Source organism: Heliangelus exortis, chromosome 1 (assembly GCF_036169615.1).
Source record: "Heliangelus exortis chromosome 1, bHelExo1.hap1, whole genome shotgun sequence".
Taxonomy (NCBI): Eukaryota; Metazoa; Chordata; class Aves; order Apodiformes; family Trochilidae; genus Heliangelus; species Heliangelus exortis.
Genome location: NC_092422.1, coordinates 4,076,830 through 4,092,405, shown reverse-complemented (window position 1 = coordinate 4,092,405; position 15,576 = coordinate 4,076,830). Strand labels below are relative to the sequence as shown.

The 15,576-nt window shown below is 42.9% G+C and overlaps 2 protein-coding genes across 5 annotated transcripts in view; both read left to right on the top strand.

Moving 5' to 3' along the window:
- NARS2 (asparaginyl-tRNA synthetase 2, mitochondrial) overlaps positions 1–10,602 on the top strand; it is a 57,673-nt gene extending 47,071 nt beyond the window's left edge. For 2 of the 3 annotated variants that reach the window (XM_071727429.1, XM_071727559.1), the window contains 3 exons: positions 648–745; positions 2,882–2,908; positions 9,795–10,602. In XM_071727429.1, the coding sequence (XP_071583530.1) occupies positions 648–745; positions 2,882–2,908; positions 9,795–9,939 (270 nt within the window). In that variant the 3' untranslated portion in view covers positions 9,940–10,602. Of the gene's footprint in view, positions 1–647; positions 746–2,881; positions 2,909–4,718; positions 4,785–9,794 lie in introns of all 3 variants that reach the window. The other variant, XR_011722754.1, reaches the window with a different exon arrangement.
- A 1,807-nt stretch (positions 10,603–12,409) lies between these two features.
- The window catches only part of GAB2 (GRB2 associated binding protein 2), a 114,535-nt gene continuing 111,368 nt past the window's right edge, over positions 12,410–15,576 (top strand). Inside the window, exons 1-2 of one of the 2 annotated variants that reach the window (XM_071727312.1) lie at positions 12,410–13,008; positions 13,971–14,086. The gene's annotated coding sequence lies outside the window, so the exon portion shown is untranslated. Of the gene's footprint in view, positions 14,087–15,576 lie in introns of both variants that reach the window. The other variant, XM_071727233.1, reaches the window with a different exon arrangement.

The following is a 15,576-nucleotide window of genomic DNA, read 5'->3' as shown; positions in this document are numbered from 1 at the left end:
TGTGTGCCACTGTCACTTCATTGGCTTTAATTCTAGCAACAGTCCAGCTGTGGGGTAAGAGAAGTAACTACAAAAAAAAAAAACAGAGGGGAAAAAACCAGCCCAAACCTAACAGTGGTAATATTGGGATCCTAACACTTGGGATAAGCACATCAATGCCATTGATCCAGATTGTTACCTCTAGAGCTTGCTCAAGGAATGGGACCAGAAGGGGTTAACACAATTTACAAGCATCAGAGCAGCTTAAACTCTAAGGGGATCAAGGCCTTAGGAAACTTGCCTGCGTGTCTTTGCCTCCTTGCAAGCTGCTGTAGAGTTCTTTATACACACACAGGTTGTAACCACTGTAACCTGGTGGCATTCCGTTCACACCACCTGCTAGAGATGTCCTCAGTCTGGAATATCACTGCTCTTGTTTAGGTTTCCTGTAGGCTCACTGATTTTCATCACTGTGAAGTTTCCCTCCCAGTCTTTTCCTGTCAGCAGAGGAATTTTCAGTCATTTGCAAATACTTAAGTGTTGTGGAGTCAGTAAGAGAATTAGAGGAGTTTCTAACAAGCATCCATTCAGTATCAACATACTTCTGCCCCAAACTGGATGACTACATGGCATGACTTATTTTGGCTCTCTTTTTTTCTTCTTTTAAGGTTGCAGCTGTTGATCTCCTTGTACCAGGAATAGGGGAGTTGTGTGGAGGCAGCTTGAGAGAGGAGCGACTGCCGCTCCTTCAGTCGCGCTTGCAGAGGTATGGAAAACCCAGGGGTACCAGGAGACTGACCTGACCAGGAGAGTGCTTCAGCAGCTCTCAGTGGTTGGCAAGACAGAGGAGTGGAAGGGCAACTAATGCTATTTAAAAAAAAAAAAAAAAAAAAAAAAAAGGTTTATTTGTGTCTTTGAGAAATCCATTTGAGTAGGTGATTGCAACATGATGAAGTTCTTACAGGTATGGAAGCTTCATCTCATTTTAGCTCCTCAGAGAAAGAGACTTGGTTTTATGGTAGGAGGCCAGGGCAGCAGAATGCCTCAGTTCTGCTTTAGCTGCCTGGAATGAGGTCTTGGGTGAAGCACTTCATCCTTGAGCCTCTTCTTTGCAGTTTCTGTGGCTGAGGGTGCATTGCAAAGGTGGAAGTTGTCACGCAGGCAGAGCTGAGATACATTTGTCATCACGTTGTGCAACTGAGGAACTGCACTTTTGCTTGGAAGGTTTGCTAGCTGTGATGCAGCTGGCCTCAGTGGCATCATTTAGGAGAATACAGCTTTTTGCTAGCACTTGGGTGGGTAGTTTCACTGGAAGTGTCTGGGACCTGTACTGAGTCATATGGCTCTTTCTCAGCTACTTTGTTCTGGATCATGTGACTTGGAGTAATTTTACTCTAAATTCATTGTCAAAATACTGAAGCTGCCATTTAGTTACCAATAATTGTCATTATAGATGAAGTAATTCTCTCTATACACTACTCCCTGTCTGATTGTTCAAAAGAACCTTTCATAACTGAGATGAGTCCAGCTGGACCAGTCATACACTTGTGCTAAAGCCATTTTGGAGGAGAATTAATCCCAGAGTAACACCATTTTGCACATTGGGAATGAATTTTTTGCTTAAATCAGCCCCATGCTCATGGAGGTAGATCTAGCCAGTGGAGAAGAGCAAAATCCACTTTAGCATAATGAATCCAGAAGGCACAGGGCAATTAAAATCACCAGAACATTGGTTCTCAGTTCATGGTGTAGGATGATATTGTTTACAGTGCTTCCTCTTGCTCTCCCAGCAAAGTCTCCCAAAGCAGTCATGCTTCAGCTGAAGCAAAGGACAGTGCTGCCTGCTGCACTTCTTCACTTGAAATTTTTGTTAGTGAAATCTGGAGCCCACAGCCCTCAAGGTGTGGGGCTGCAGGAGTGGTCCTTGTGGAGGCTGAAGCCAGACTTTCTTGTTTGTCAGGAAAGTCATAGGATGTATTTTAGGCTGCAAATGGGGTGTGACTTCAGTGACCTTAGAGTACAGCTCTGCATTGAAGATGACCTGGAAAAATAACACCTCTTTTCACATGTTGTTTTTTGTTGGTTTGTTGTGTTTTTTTAAATTTTGAGTACAGAGGATCTGATCTACTAAGCCCAAATACTTTGTTAAGGCTTTTCAATTATACTTCCTGCAGACCCAGCATAACTAAGAGAGATAAAGAAAGGGATTCTTGTCTCCTTATACAGACTTCATACAATAACTCTCCAAGTCCTAGTCAGGGACAGCTGCAGAGTACTGAAGATGAGAGAGAAGTGGTCTTTCTTTGCCTACAGTTTTCTGTTTGTGTTCTGAGAAATGGGGAAAAAAACCCAACAATTCTGCTCTGACTCTGCCAGGGCAGGAAAAGAGGAGAGAGTGCACTGGTGGCAATTAGAAAAAGACCTTTTTTTATTTAGTAGCTTTACTGAAGTTGACACACATTGATAAAGCCATGGGTGTTGAGTGGTTTTATGCACTGCAGAGAAGGCACATGTGAAGAGATTTAGACTCAATCTGAGTGGATGTCACTATAAATTTAATATTTGGGCCTGTATTCTCCAAACATTCACAAGGAGTTTACTGATAAGCTTAAAGGTAAGGATGTGCACAAGTCTGTGTGTGAAGCTGGGATCAACCCTGCATGTTGACAAAACAAACTTCACATTTTAAGAAGCATGGTGGGAATCTGTTTCAAGATTGTCTCCTGATTTCCAGAACTGACAGCCACTGATTGTGTTTTCCCTTAATTTCCTGCCTTTCCTTTTTAGACTGAGTTTAGTCATCAGACCCTCCCTTTTCTTGCACATTCTCTTCCAGGTAAATGCTGTTTGTGTGGATTTCTTCTGTTCCTTTTCTTACAGGCATTTTCTTCTTGTTCCACAGGTTAGGACTCACAGATGCCTACCAATGGTAAGACAGTCACTTGGTCTGCAAGCTATATTTATTCTTTTGAGACTCTGTAAACAGCTGTCTCATTTTTTTTGATCCTGTTCTTGAGGAGATGTTTCTTGGCTCCGTTGCCCTGCCATCACTGCCAGGCTAAATGGAACAGCCAGTTCATTTAAGCAAAGTTTGATCTAATGCTACTTAGTTTATCTTCCCAAATTGTCCACTTACAGCACAGCTCATTCATTTCATTATGGCATGAAGTGGATTAATTTACAACCTGTCAGTGATTTTTGGTATTTAATCATTAAGCTGTGTTCCATTTTGAATAGATTCTGACCACCATCCCATGTGATAAGCAGGTTTCAGAACCACAAGCAATTTGTGACCTTTAACAGCTCTATGAATAACTCCCTTTGCTATTGACAGGGCAATTGGGTTGAAAAATCTTCCCTAACGAGGCAGTTGAAGCAATTAAAATTGCCCTACTATGAAGACAGAACAACCTTTGAATTAACATTTTAGCCTATTAAAATGACAGAAGGATCTTAGTGTTCCTCTTGACAAGTGTTTCTGGGTAGTTACTTTGTCACAGCTACAGAGAGGTGATAGAGTGGACAATTTTAAATTTAGAAGAGTATATTCAAATACTCTGCAGTATTTCAAATGATCATTAGAGAGGCTACCTTGGAAAAAAAGCAGAGTCTGTGTAGGATTCTTCATTCTCCTCTTCCCAAAATATGAGATCACTTAGGAACAGCCCAATGTATGGCAGACCTTTGCATCATCCATTTGCAAACAGGGTGAATTAAATGTCTACCTTCATTGTTTGCATTTATGGACCAGAATGCACCATATCACTTCATCTGAAGGGAGGATTATCCTGACCAGGGATGGTCAGTTGTGTGGTTAGATTCTGAGATTCAGTCTGAGGAGCTCTGATGCTCAGTGGCAGAGCCTGCCAGCACTGCTAAAATATCTCAGCCCTGCCTCATGCTTCTCTCAAAGGGAGAAGATTAAGACATTGCCTGTCAGCCATTTGCATTTTCATGTGATATGTAGCAATCACATTCTGGAAATTCTTTCCTCTTGTGATCTTGTTTTGGAGACTCTGCTTTGTTCTCTCCACTCCACCACAGATGATGTAACTTCCCAGAGATTAAAACTGTTGTTTACCCTCTGCCATAGCAGGCTGTGGCGTCCTAGGAAGGTGCAGGAGTAATCCTGGGTGCTTCTGGACTACAGTCCAGAATCTGCCAGAAAAGGGGTAGGTGGGTTGCCAGCATCTCTCTTCTCAGTGGAGGTGACAGGAGAGCTGAAATTAAGGTCCTCCAATTTACTGATTGAATTTAGTCTCCAAAGCTGGCTCACAAACTCCTTGAAGAACAGTTGAGTCATTCCTTTTTAAACATATTTGCTGACTTTAGAATGGGCAGCTGTATGATATGTGGTCCCTTTTGAAATCCCTTTTGTATTGCCATATCTTTGTTTCTACCTATTTTCTTCTCCCACTAAAAGCATGAGGATGTTGTGGGGGTTGACTGCTTCTAGGACAGCTTCAGGAGTGCCTTGTTTGTGGGAGAGTCACTGGGCAAACAGGCAACTGATGATCTGAGATACTGTTGTGTTTCTGCTTGTTCCTACCTTTTAGAAAGCTTTTTTAAAAAAATAGATAAAGAGACATAGTCAAACTCCTGTCAGTCTTCTTCTGTTCACTACATCTTCCCTGTTGTGCAGGTGTCTTTCCACAAAGAATATGAGTTGCAGAAGCATTTGTCTTGATTTTGCACAATTATTTTATCTTTTTTTTCACTCTCCTTTCTTTGAATTGTAGACAGAAAAGAGCTCAGTGTTTTAGATGCTGATCTGGGCAAGACTTGGAGAGGTCTGTGGAAGCAAGGTAGGAAAGTTGGGTGATCAGAGTTTACTCTGTGACCATGGAGTATTGAGTGTATTGCCTTATAAACAGAGGACCTGATCCTCTTTCCAGCTTCCAGGAGACAGCTCAGCACTAGCAATAACAAAGCAGGTGCTTTGTAATGAACATTTCCCCACTACCATCAGCTTGAGCACTGCTCCATTCAGTCTTTCCACATGTAAGGCACCCATTTCCTCACTCTGATCATCATTGGTGTCAATGGAGGAGATGGCCCAGTACTGAACCCTTTACAGTCCATGAACCTTTCTGCTCTTCTGGAGTCACAACCCTGGTGAAGACACAGGGTAGCAGAGCAGGTGTTACCTGCTGCCTTAGAATGGACTTGCCATCTTGTCTTGGTCTTGCTCCTGCTGTAGATGGAGAATATTGAGCTGTGTTGGGCTCTTTCATTTCTAGTTTTCTTTGGACTGAATGCTGGAGTGTTCTGTTGGGTCCTTGTGTGGCAAGACAGAAAGGAGGAATTGGACTTAAGGAATAGCAGCACTGCCAAGCCCCTTGCAGTCCATGGCCAGTGACAGCATTCATTTAATCCTTTAACCTCCTTCAGAGCCCAGCAAGACCAGGTAGCCAATCCTGCTCCCTAGCAGTCTCCTGATCCTATTACTCCCACTTTGGAGGGGAACTGAAACACTGTACTGTGCCATACAGAGGCAGGCAGAGATTCAGTGCTGATGCCAGCCAAAACATGCCCACACCCCATTCATGTCAATGGAATTGGTTTAGATTGGCCTCCTTAAGTACTTTTTTTGTGGAGAAGAATGCTTTTTTTTTGAGCAGAAGCTGCCTGAAACCAAAGACAGCATCACAACCTGGTGATGCTTTGCATGTTTGTTTCCTGAAACATTCCACGAAATGATCTTTCAGATGCCATTTCACTAGGAGTTTTTCATTCTGCTATTTTCTTTCTTTCTTTTTTTTTTTTTTTCCAGTAGAATGTTCGACTCGTGGACTGCAATATCTTTGTTCTTTCAGCCTTACCTTTTTCAAACTGGCTACAGAGGCTTTGGTATAACAAGAGGGTTACATAAAAGATCAAGATATTTGTTTTGAAAGAAGACCATAAAGAATACATTCAGCTTATGAATGGTTGCTAAGAGTGCACTGATCTTCATAGTGCCTTGCCGTGCAACACAGGAGCTTGGGATGATGATAAAAGGATATAGATTTTTAAAAGGATGAAAGGAAATGCTTTTCTAACTTGGCACATAACAAGCTCCTGGAATTCATTGCCGGGGGACGTTGTTGCAGCACATAACTTCAGTAAGATTCAAATCTCTTCAGAACTACCAGTCCTCCAGGTCCAGAACATGAACCCTGGGACTAGCTGGGGTCTCAGAAGCTTATTCTCCCAATGGAATCGTGTTGCACACTCCCCTGTTTGCCAGTGGAGAGCTCAGTTCTCAGTTCTTATTTATGATTTACTAGGAGAGGAAGCTAGACTGGTTCATGACTGGTTTTGAGGTGAGAAGCATCCAGTATCTGGAGACTAGTGAATGAAGGAAAACCTCAGGGAGCATTTTCCAGCCTAAAGGGAATTTTCTCTTCATCTGCAGGCAGTTGCTCTTTTTCTTTCATCTGGGAAGAATGGAAAATTTCTCAATTCCTTTGCTTCTTCTAAGCACAGCCATCAGAAAGGATTCACAGGCTTGATCCTTACCATGTTTAATTCAATGGACTTTTTCCATTAACTTTAATGGGGTTTGTTTTGCTCCTTTTGCCAAAGTGGCTTCTCAGAGTGCTTTGAGATCTTCTTTGAGATGAAAGTCCTGGATAAGCAAGGGTAGAATTTATTATTATTGTTCATCTGGAAGACGCTGAGTTATTTCATCTCCTTACAATAACTTTATAAATTCTGTTGCCAGCAAAATGGGAGGAAAAGATGCTAGGCTTAGTCTCAACTGTCCTTTCACAGGCTGATCTTGCTTGTAGATGTAATCAGAAATGTTTGTGCTGTTTGAATTACTACTCTCAGCTGGAGTTGTCACTGTTGGTTTGTCAGTTCTTCTCAGAACTAGTGAGTACAGATTGATCTGCAGGAGCCAGCACCCATATCATGTTTACCAGATCTTTACTGTTTCACAAGTCACTGAATCACAGAATTGTCACACTTAGAAAAGGACTCTGAGATCACCAAGTGAAACCATCAACCCAGTTAAAACCACCATGCCTGCTAGAGCATGTCTACATGGTTTTTAGTACCTTCTGGGATGGCAACTCCACCACCTCCTTGGGCAGCCCATTCCAGTGCCTGCCTGACTGCTCTTTCAGTAAAGAAATTCTTTCTAATATCTTAGTCTAAACCTCCCTTGCTGCACCTTCTGGCCATTTCCTCTTGTCCTGTTATTTACCTACACCCATCTCCCTACAACCTTCTTTCAGGTAGTTGTAGAGACCCATAAGGTCCACCCTTAGCCTTCACCTCTCCAAATTAAGCATTTCCAGTCCCTCAGTCTCTCCTTGTTCTCTAGACCCTTCACCACCTTGGTTGTGCTTCTCTGAACCTGCTCCCAGAAACTCAGTGTCCTTCTAGTGAGGAGCCTGGAACTGAACACCAGGTGTGGCTTCCCCCTCAGCATCAGATGTGTCCATCATAGAATCATAGAATTGGCTGGGTTGGAAGGGACCTCAGAGATCATCAAGTCCAACCCTTGATCCACTCCCACTGCAGTTCCCAGCCCATGGCACTGAGTGCCACATCCAGGCTCTTTTTAAATATCTCCAGGGACGAAGAATCCACCCCTTCCCTGGGCAGCCCATTCCAATGCCTGATCCCCCTCTCCATCAAGAAATTCTTTCTAATGTCCAACCTAAACCTCCCCTGGCACAACTTGAGACTATGGCCTCTTGTCTTGTTGAGAGTTGCCTGGGAAAAGAGCCCAACCCCCCCCTGGCTCCAACCTCCTTTCAGGGAGTTGGAGAGAGTGATGAGGTCTCCCCTGAGCCTCCTCTTCTCCAGCCTCAACACCCCCAGCTTCCTTTCACACCCTTGAAAATCTAAGTGGAGCTCCTCAGGGGCATTTCCCAGTCTCTTAGCAGAAACCCAAGTTGTTCTTGATGCAGTCTGTATGAAGGCACTAGAGATGGAGACTACCATGCTGTTCTGCAGCATAAAAGTTCATCTTCTAAGCCCAATGGCTTGTCACAAGGTGGGGGGTGGATTCAACTGAGTTTTAGCAAGCCAGGCTAAAACCCAGCAGATCAGAAAACCCAGGGATCAGAAAACCTGTGTCTCACTCTCAAGCCTGCAGTCTGTAGCAGCATCACTGCACTGTGTGTGTCAGTGCTGGCAGGGAGAGGTGAGAAGTTCTGCTTCTGGTTTTGCTGCATGGGCAGTGGAGTGGAGGAGACAAAACACAGGAAGAAAAACCCTGAAGATTGGATTGAGTGTAACAAATGGCTTCCCAAATTTTAACTGCTGGTAATGAACTGCAAGGTAAAATAATATTTGATGATCTAAAAGGCATGATGTGAGACTGAGTCTGCCAGGGGGATCTCTTGCAGCTGCTGCATTTGTTGGGAAAGTGTTTCTGTTTTGCAAGGAGAGGTGATCAGTGACATTACTCCCTCTGTTAAAATACAGTCTTCAAGCTAACAAAATTCTGGAGCACTCCAAGCAAGTACACTTAAATATATATAGTGTAGCTCTTGCGTGGAAATATAAAGATGTAGATATATAAAAATAAAAATACACACACACTGTAAAATACACTTTCCTTGCAGTTCATTACTAGTAGTTAAAATTTGGGAAACCAGTTATTACAATCAATCCAATCTTAATTTTTTTTCACAGTGCTTTTTCTCCTCCCTTCCACTGCCTAAGTAATAAGGTGCATATATATATATTTATTTATATTTAAGTGTACTTGATTTTTTTTTAACTGGGATGATGTAATATTCATACATGAGGATTAGAAGCATGTAATACATCTGGATTCACTCAATTGCTTTGTAGTCCATTCATATAAAGAAGAATAACTTTGTGGCCTCAGCAAGCTTAGAAGTGGCCCCATAAATCAGTAGGACCACTGAGATGTTTTTCAATCCTATTAAAATAAAACTGCTACTGACAATTTATAGCTGCTAATATAGTGCCTGTGTATCATGTCAGTTACAGCCCAGCTTGCAATGGGGAACTCCAAAGAAGAATCATCATAATCTTATTTACACCCATATATTTGGAATATCTGCTTCCAAACATTTTCTGAGTTTTCTGTGCCTGTCAAGTGCTGTTCTCCAAAATGAATGAAATGTCTTCTCCAGATCACATTTTCAGAGGAGATATGTCCAAGAATTTTTGCTGACCTACTGTGGAAATAAATGAATCAGTCTCCAAGAATGATTGGGTAGAAAGTAACAAAAAGCCATTTTAATTATCATTTTAAAAATGTGAAACAGACAGCAAGACTCATTTAGCCTTCTGAAGAAATTGCTGGAAAAGAACTAACTTAGACTTTTGAAAAGTAGACAGAAAATGTAAGAATATATATACTGGGCCAGATTTCAGCACTGGCAAGGGCTAAACAAACCAAGCAGGCTGTTCCATCTCCAACAACAGAACTGAAAAATTGAAAAAAAAATTGAAATTGAAAAAAAAAGGTTTGTGCCTCTGCTAGGAATATTTCGGATCCTAAAACTTACAAAGATGCTCTCAGTATGAGCAGAGCTATGATGTTAAAGCTGTTCACCCTACCCAAGTGAGTTCTTGCTCCTCAACAAAACAGGCTCTGGCAAAGCACAGCTGTGCTGATTTCAATGCATCTGCACTTGGGGTTTCTGCTAAAACAACTCTGCCTGTCAGGGAGCTGCACCTCTTCCCATCCCTGGCCAGTGCTGGCTGCATTGGCAGAAATCCCTAGTGGCTAAGGTCAAAGGGAAGAAATGAAGGTGGAAAGCACAACTCTAGATAAAAAGCTGACTGTAATTACATCTGTGTCACCCTGCTGCAAATGTAACTGTCTGCTTAAATTCCAGGTACCTAGACCTCCGAAAATTCGGCTCAGTTCCTCATGGAGGCTTTGGAATGGGGTTTGAACGCTACCTGCAGTACATCCTGGGAGTTGAAAATATCAAGGATGTGATTCCCTTCCCCAGGTTTTCTCACTCCTGTCTCCTGTAGCTCAGCAGTTCACTCGTGGGGAAAGCTGCTGGTGTGACTATAGGTGTATAAGATATTAGGATGTGACTGAATGTGTTTTAGTAGGAAATGGAGAGAATTTTTATATCAGTGAAACTCTTGGTAAATTTAATGCTGCCTTGTTGAAAATGTTCTGGTGAGATTATGGAAGCACACTCAGTTAATTTGATAGCCATTCATATCTTCAGGGTGCTACAGGAGTGTTAATAAATCCCACTTAACTTAAGGGTTAAGATTCTCCTGAGAGTAGTACAGGCTGTGGAAGTACTGAATAAGCATTGCTGGGAGTTAGTGGGGTTTTTATGTGGAGTATTAAGATGGAGGTGTGACCTAAAATGGACCAGGAGCCGGGGACTACTGTGGGGCTTTAATAGGCTTTAATTAAATGCCTGGAACAGTGCTTTGAAGATGGAGTGTTATAAAATTGTGAAGTGTTGTCATGGCTGTGATGCACTTGCTCTTTGAAATGTCTGCTATAAAGAATGATTCTCTCCACCTCGAGTTAAAAGCAAGTACTGTTTACCTTGGAAAATCAGCCAAACCTAGGAAGGAAAAATGTCATATTGGAACTGCTGGAGTGAATTAGGTGAATGATGTTTGATTGTGTGAATCATCAATAAAGATGTACACTGGGTTGTTTTGTAACTCTGTATGGTTCCTTCTTCTGTTATAAAACAGAACCACGATGCACTCAGCATTATGGTGTTTTCTTCAGTGTCTTTGGGAGATGTTTCCATTTCTGTTTACCCAAATCAGTTGCACAACTTTTGCAGGAGGTATCTGTTTTCTGTCTCCAAGAGAGCACATGTTCATAGCAAAAAGAAATGTTCAGTTAGATGAGAGTTCATTCATCTCCCCAGAGCCAACTCGTGGTCTATTGGTGGGGTTTTGTTGTTGCTTTGCTTTTTTGTTCTTGTTATTGAGAAAATATCTCATATGCTCATCAGACCAAGAAGCTTTTGTCTTTTTTTTCAAAACAGACAACATGTGCTCCCAAGCATTGCATATGTATTAAGTAATTGCTTATCACTATAGGATCTGAACCCATTAAGGGTTTATGCTCTCAGCTTCCCTGCCAGGTAAAGAAATATTAATTTCTGTTTTGAAGACAGGATTATAGGATCATCAAGTGATTTGCCAAAGGCGATTGGAAACCAGTGATTTATTTGGGACTTGAACTGAGAGTTTCCAGTGTTGTTCTTCCCTTCCAAATTATCAGAATTTAGCAAATAGTCATTTGCATAGTGCTTACTACTCTGGAGCCCCAGCCAGCTGCTGTATAAACAACATATATATATTTATATATAAAGAGAAAAAGCAAGGTAACAGCCTTATTGCTAGTGAACCTCATGTAGATTGCCACATTCAACATGAAGTGGCTGCAGAACATCACTGAGGACTTTTTTTCCAAGTAGATGAAAGCAATTGAAAGGTAGTAATCAAATAGCATTCCACTGATAATGCTGCAGTCACAGCTCTCCCTGGTAGGGCTGTGTAATACTGCACCTGCAGTATCTAAAAATACATATTTATGTCATCCAGCACCTGCCATTTTTCAGTTTGGCCCATGGCTTGGGGCTTTTGTGTGTTGTGATCATGCAAACCACACCACCACAAGGTCATTGTTATGGTGTGTTTGTTGCATGCACCGACACACCCCTTCCATATCAAGATTTTTTTTTTCGTATTTCCTTGACCCACTTGACTAGGCAGGTGTTAACTGTGCATTTGCTGGTTTGCATTTCCCAGTACAGCCTGAGTTGGTTAAGTTGGGTTCCACAAAACAGCTCAAGCACCTGCCTGCCTTGTGCAAGCACTGAGAGGTTCCTATCTCAAACACCCAAGTGTCTTCTGGTCTGTATCAGGAACAGCGTGGCCAGCAGGTCCAGGGAAGGGATTCTGCCCCTGTGCTCAGCTCTGGGGAGGCCACAGCTTGAGTCCTGTGTCCAGTTCTGGGCCCCTCAGTTTAGGAAGGAGATTGAGGTGCTGGAGCAGGTCCAAAGGAGGCAACTGGGCTGGTGAAGGGATCCAGCACAAGTCCTGTGAGGAAGGGCTGAGGGAGCTGGGGGTGTTGAGGCTGGAGAAGAGGAGGCTCAGGGGAGACCTCATCACTCTCTCCAACTCCCTGAAAGGAGGTTGGAGCCAGGGGGGGGTTGGGCTCTTTTCCCAGCCAACTCTCAACAAGACAAGAGGCAATGGTCTCAAGTTGTGCCAGGGGAGGTTTAGGTTGGACATTAGAAAGAATTTCTTGATGGAGAGGGGGATCAGGCATTGGAATGGGCTGCCCAGGGAAGGGGTGGATTCTCCATCCCTGGAGATATTTCAAAAGAGCCTGGATGTGGCACTCAGTGCCATGGGCTGGGAACTGCAGCGGGAGTGGATCAAGGGTTGGACTTGATGAACTCTGAGGTTCCTTCCAACCCAGCCAATTCTATGATTCTATGATTTGGATCATCTCTCTTTTTAATACATTGTCTTGAATGTTGTTGCTGCTCTTTGTTTTTTAGAATACTTCTCTGTGCAGAAAGATGTGGAAAGAGTACAGCTCCCACACTGCCCCATCCATGCCATGTTCCAAACTAAGCTGTGGTCCTAAATAATGCAAGTGTGATCCTTGGCCACTGGTTCTGTCACAGTTACTGTGTGAGAGTGCCTGGACTGGAAACCCATTTTCTGAAAACAGAGTGGGTGGATGGCAGAACCATCTCCTGCCCTCTCTGTGCCCATCCCTGCAGCAGCTCTGTGCTGGCTGTGTTGGGTTTGGCATCAGCAGGTTGTTGTCACCAGGAGGCTGTTGATCACCCTGTGAGATGGCAGATCTGATGAGGAGGGTGGGGCTGAACAGTGACAGGTGAAAAACAAGGTGTAGAGAAGATGACAATAGAAGGTGGTGAAAAGTCATAGGATGATGTGGCATGAGTCACCAATTCCAGGAAAGGACAGCAACACCATTCCAAACAGGCTCACAGAGTGGCTCTCAGGGCCTTGCATGAGGTTACCCTCTAGCAAGATCCAAAGACTGTTATGATCCATCCTTCCTTCTTTGCCTTGGTAAGAGGTTGTTGCAGGAAGGTTGGACCTTTACTTTGTAGATAGGTACACAAATGTCAGAAGTTTTGGACTTTAAGAGTGAAGTTTTTTTATTTTGGGTAGGTGTTTTTTTCATTTTGTTTGATTTTCTGGTTGCAGCTGTTGCAGAAAGGCAGATTTTGAAGGAAGATGTAGCAAGGATGCAGTGTGAGTAATTCTTGGTCCATTTCTGACTATACATCCAAGAGGAGCACTCTCCCCACTCTTCTCCATGTATTCCTACATCGTTCAAAGATACTCAATGAGATGGAATCTGATGGGACAGATTGAACCAAAGGGCCATTACCCTTGGGTCTAAAAACTCATCCAAAAAACTGAACCCCATAGTCTGGAAGAAATAGCAGGAGAAGAACAGGGTTTTTTCCAGCAGAACTAACCAGAAGAATGTTCAGGCTCAAAGGGGAGAGGAAGGGTTGCCCATTCTTGGAAACAGGCTTCAGCATGCATTATTTTTCCTGGTGGGGTGAGATAGGAGGGAAGGTGGAGGTTGAGCCCCGTGTGCATGATCAGGATGCTTGGAGTTAATTCTGAGTTTGATGTTCTTGTGAGAAGTTTGATTTAGGGGTACCCAGCAAGGGTGGGAGCTGCTCTCTCCCTCCAGGCTGGCATTGTTTGCCTTGTGCTATGTGTATATAACATCAGCTGGTATTGCCAAGGAATGTGATGTGTTTTGCCTGGGATTTCTGTGAGGAATGTCATCTATTTCCTTTAAATCTCCTCTCCCAGGATGAAACGGAAGTTAATCTGGAGGACAGGGGAGGTCGTTCCTCTTGGACAGGCAGGGAAACACACTGAGAATTTCTTAGATTCAATCAGTTGGCAGTGCTACATCTTTGCTTAGAGTCTGCACTCTGCTTGTGGCTGAAGGCAGATAAAACCTCTGACACTTCATCAAATAAAAAGCTGTTACTCTTTGCACACAGGAACCATCTCTTAGCCTGAGCATGCAGTGCAGTAGCTCGCATTGGGGTGTTCTCAGTGCAGCAAGCAGTCAGCTCAAACCCAAGTGACCAGCACGGGCTCTGCAAGCATCCTTTGGGTAAGTATTTCTTGAAGTTTCAGTTCCTCAGCAGCTAGCACTGCCTTTTAGGTTTGTCCTCATTTTGAGCTTCAGAGGAAAACATCAGTGTCACTGATTTACTGCGTCTGTGACTTCGTTACATTAAGACAGAGCAACAGGAGAGCAACACTGCTGGGAATAAAAGAGCAACTCCATAAACTTTGCATAACCAAATGCCAGCCTCTCAGAAGAGCGTTTGGAGGAAAATCTTTGTTTTCTCTTCAAGAATATCAGATAATCCCTTTATTTAAGATTTTTATTTGCAGGATCAAAGTATCCTGAAGTACTCTAGTTTTAATTAAAAAAAATAATACTTGTGGAACTAAGAGCACGTCTCAGTCTTTTTGGCTTTAAATCCACAGGAGAGCAAATGCGTGCTCTGAAGCTCGTAGTAGAGATTGTTCTCTTCCTTATGATTCATGTTGTGATACCATGACAGTGTCTGGGACTATTGTACAAGCTGCTGTAGGAGCAGAAATGAAAAAATACATCCCTGAGCCAAATGTTAAAAAGTCAGCCAACCAGCGCAGGGATTTTACCTGAATTACCTGCATTCAGGCCCCCAAACCTGGGGGAAAAGCAGCCAGGTGCCCAGCTCAGCAGTCATCTCTCCAATTTAGTTGCTAATAGTTGTAATTTATAAAGCATCACTCCTTTGAGGGAATGCCAAGACTTTGATGGGAAATGCAATGTACAGTTTTTTGCTTGCTGGACTAATATTGATTGTTTTGGAAATAGCTTATAGATATGTTTTTCTTCGGAGGGAGAAGGGGAATAATTTGCCAAGAAACACTTTGGTCATTGTTTCCATTAAATGTGTGTATAGAGATAACTGTGGCCTTGCTGCTGCAACCAGTAACAGTTGTTAGTGCTGTTGTTTTAGCCTCTTGCCTTACTCTTAGGGACATTTGGGAGATGGGTCCAAAGGAGAAAAAAGAAAGACCTTCTATAAAGATTCTCAAAGTTCTAATTTCCTCAGATCTAACCAAAGCTGCCAAAGCCACAAAAATGGTGGTCTCAGGGGTGAATTTATTGCTGTCTTACTGTTTGTTGCGGAGCTGTGACCTTCGGAAGGGCTGTAAAGTTTTATTTTATGATCCTGCTGGTAAAGAGACGTATGTAATTTACTATACGAGTTCTTCCAGACTTGGCTAACAACAAGTTTGACCCAGAATTCAAAGAAATTATGGCTCCCGTTGTTTTATTGCTGCTGTGAAATGTATTATTATCTGTCCTACAGCTGTGTCAGTGCCTGCTGCACAAGTTGTTCACAAAGATGCTGTAAAGGGAGAGCTCTCACATAAAGGGCAGGAGAGGGGCAGGACTGGATGGCCATTTAGAAGACGTATCGTAGCTCCAGCAGAAATTGTAGGGTCAGTTATGGGTGAAATGTGGATGAAATTACTTCAGAATCCTTGTTGCTCTTCTTGCTGAAACCGTTTTACTCTGGGAAATTGAGGCATGGAGCA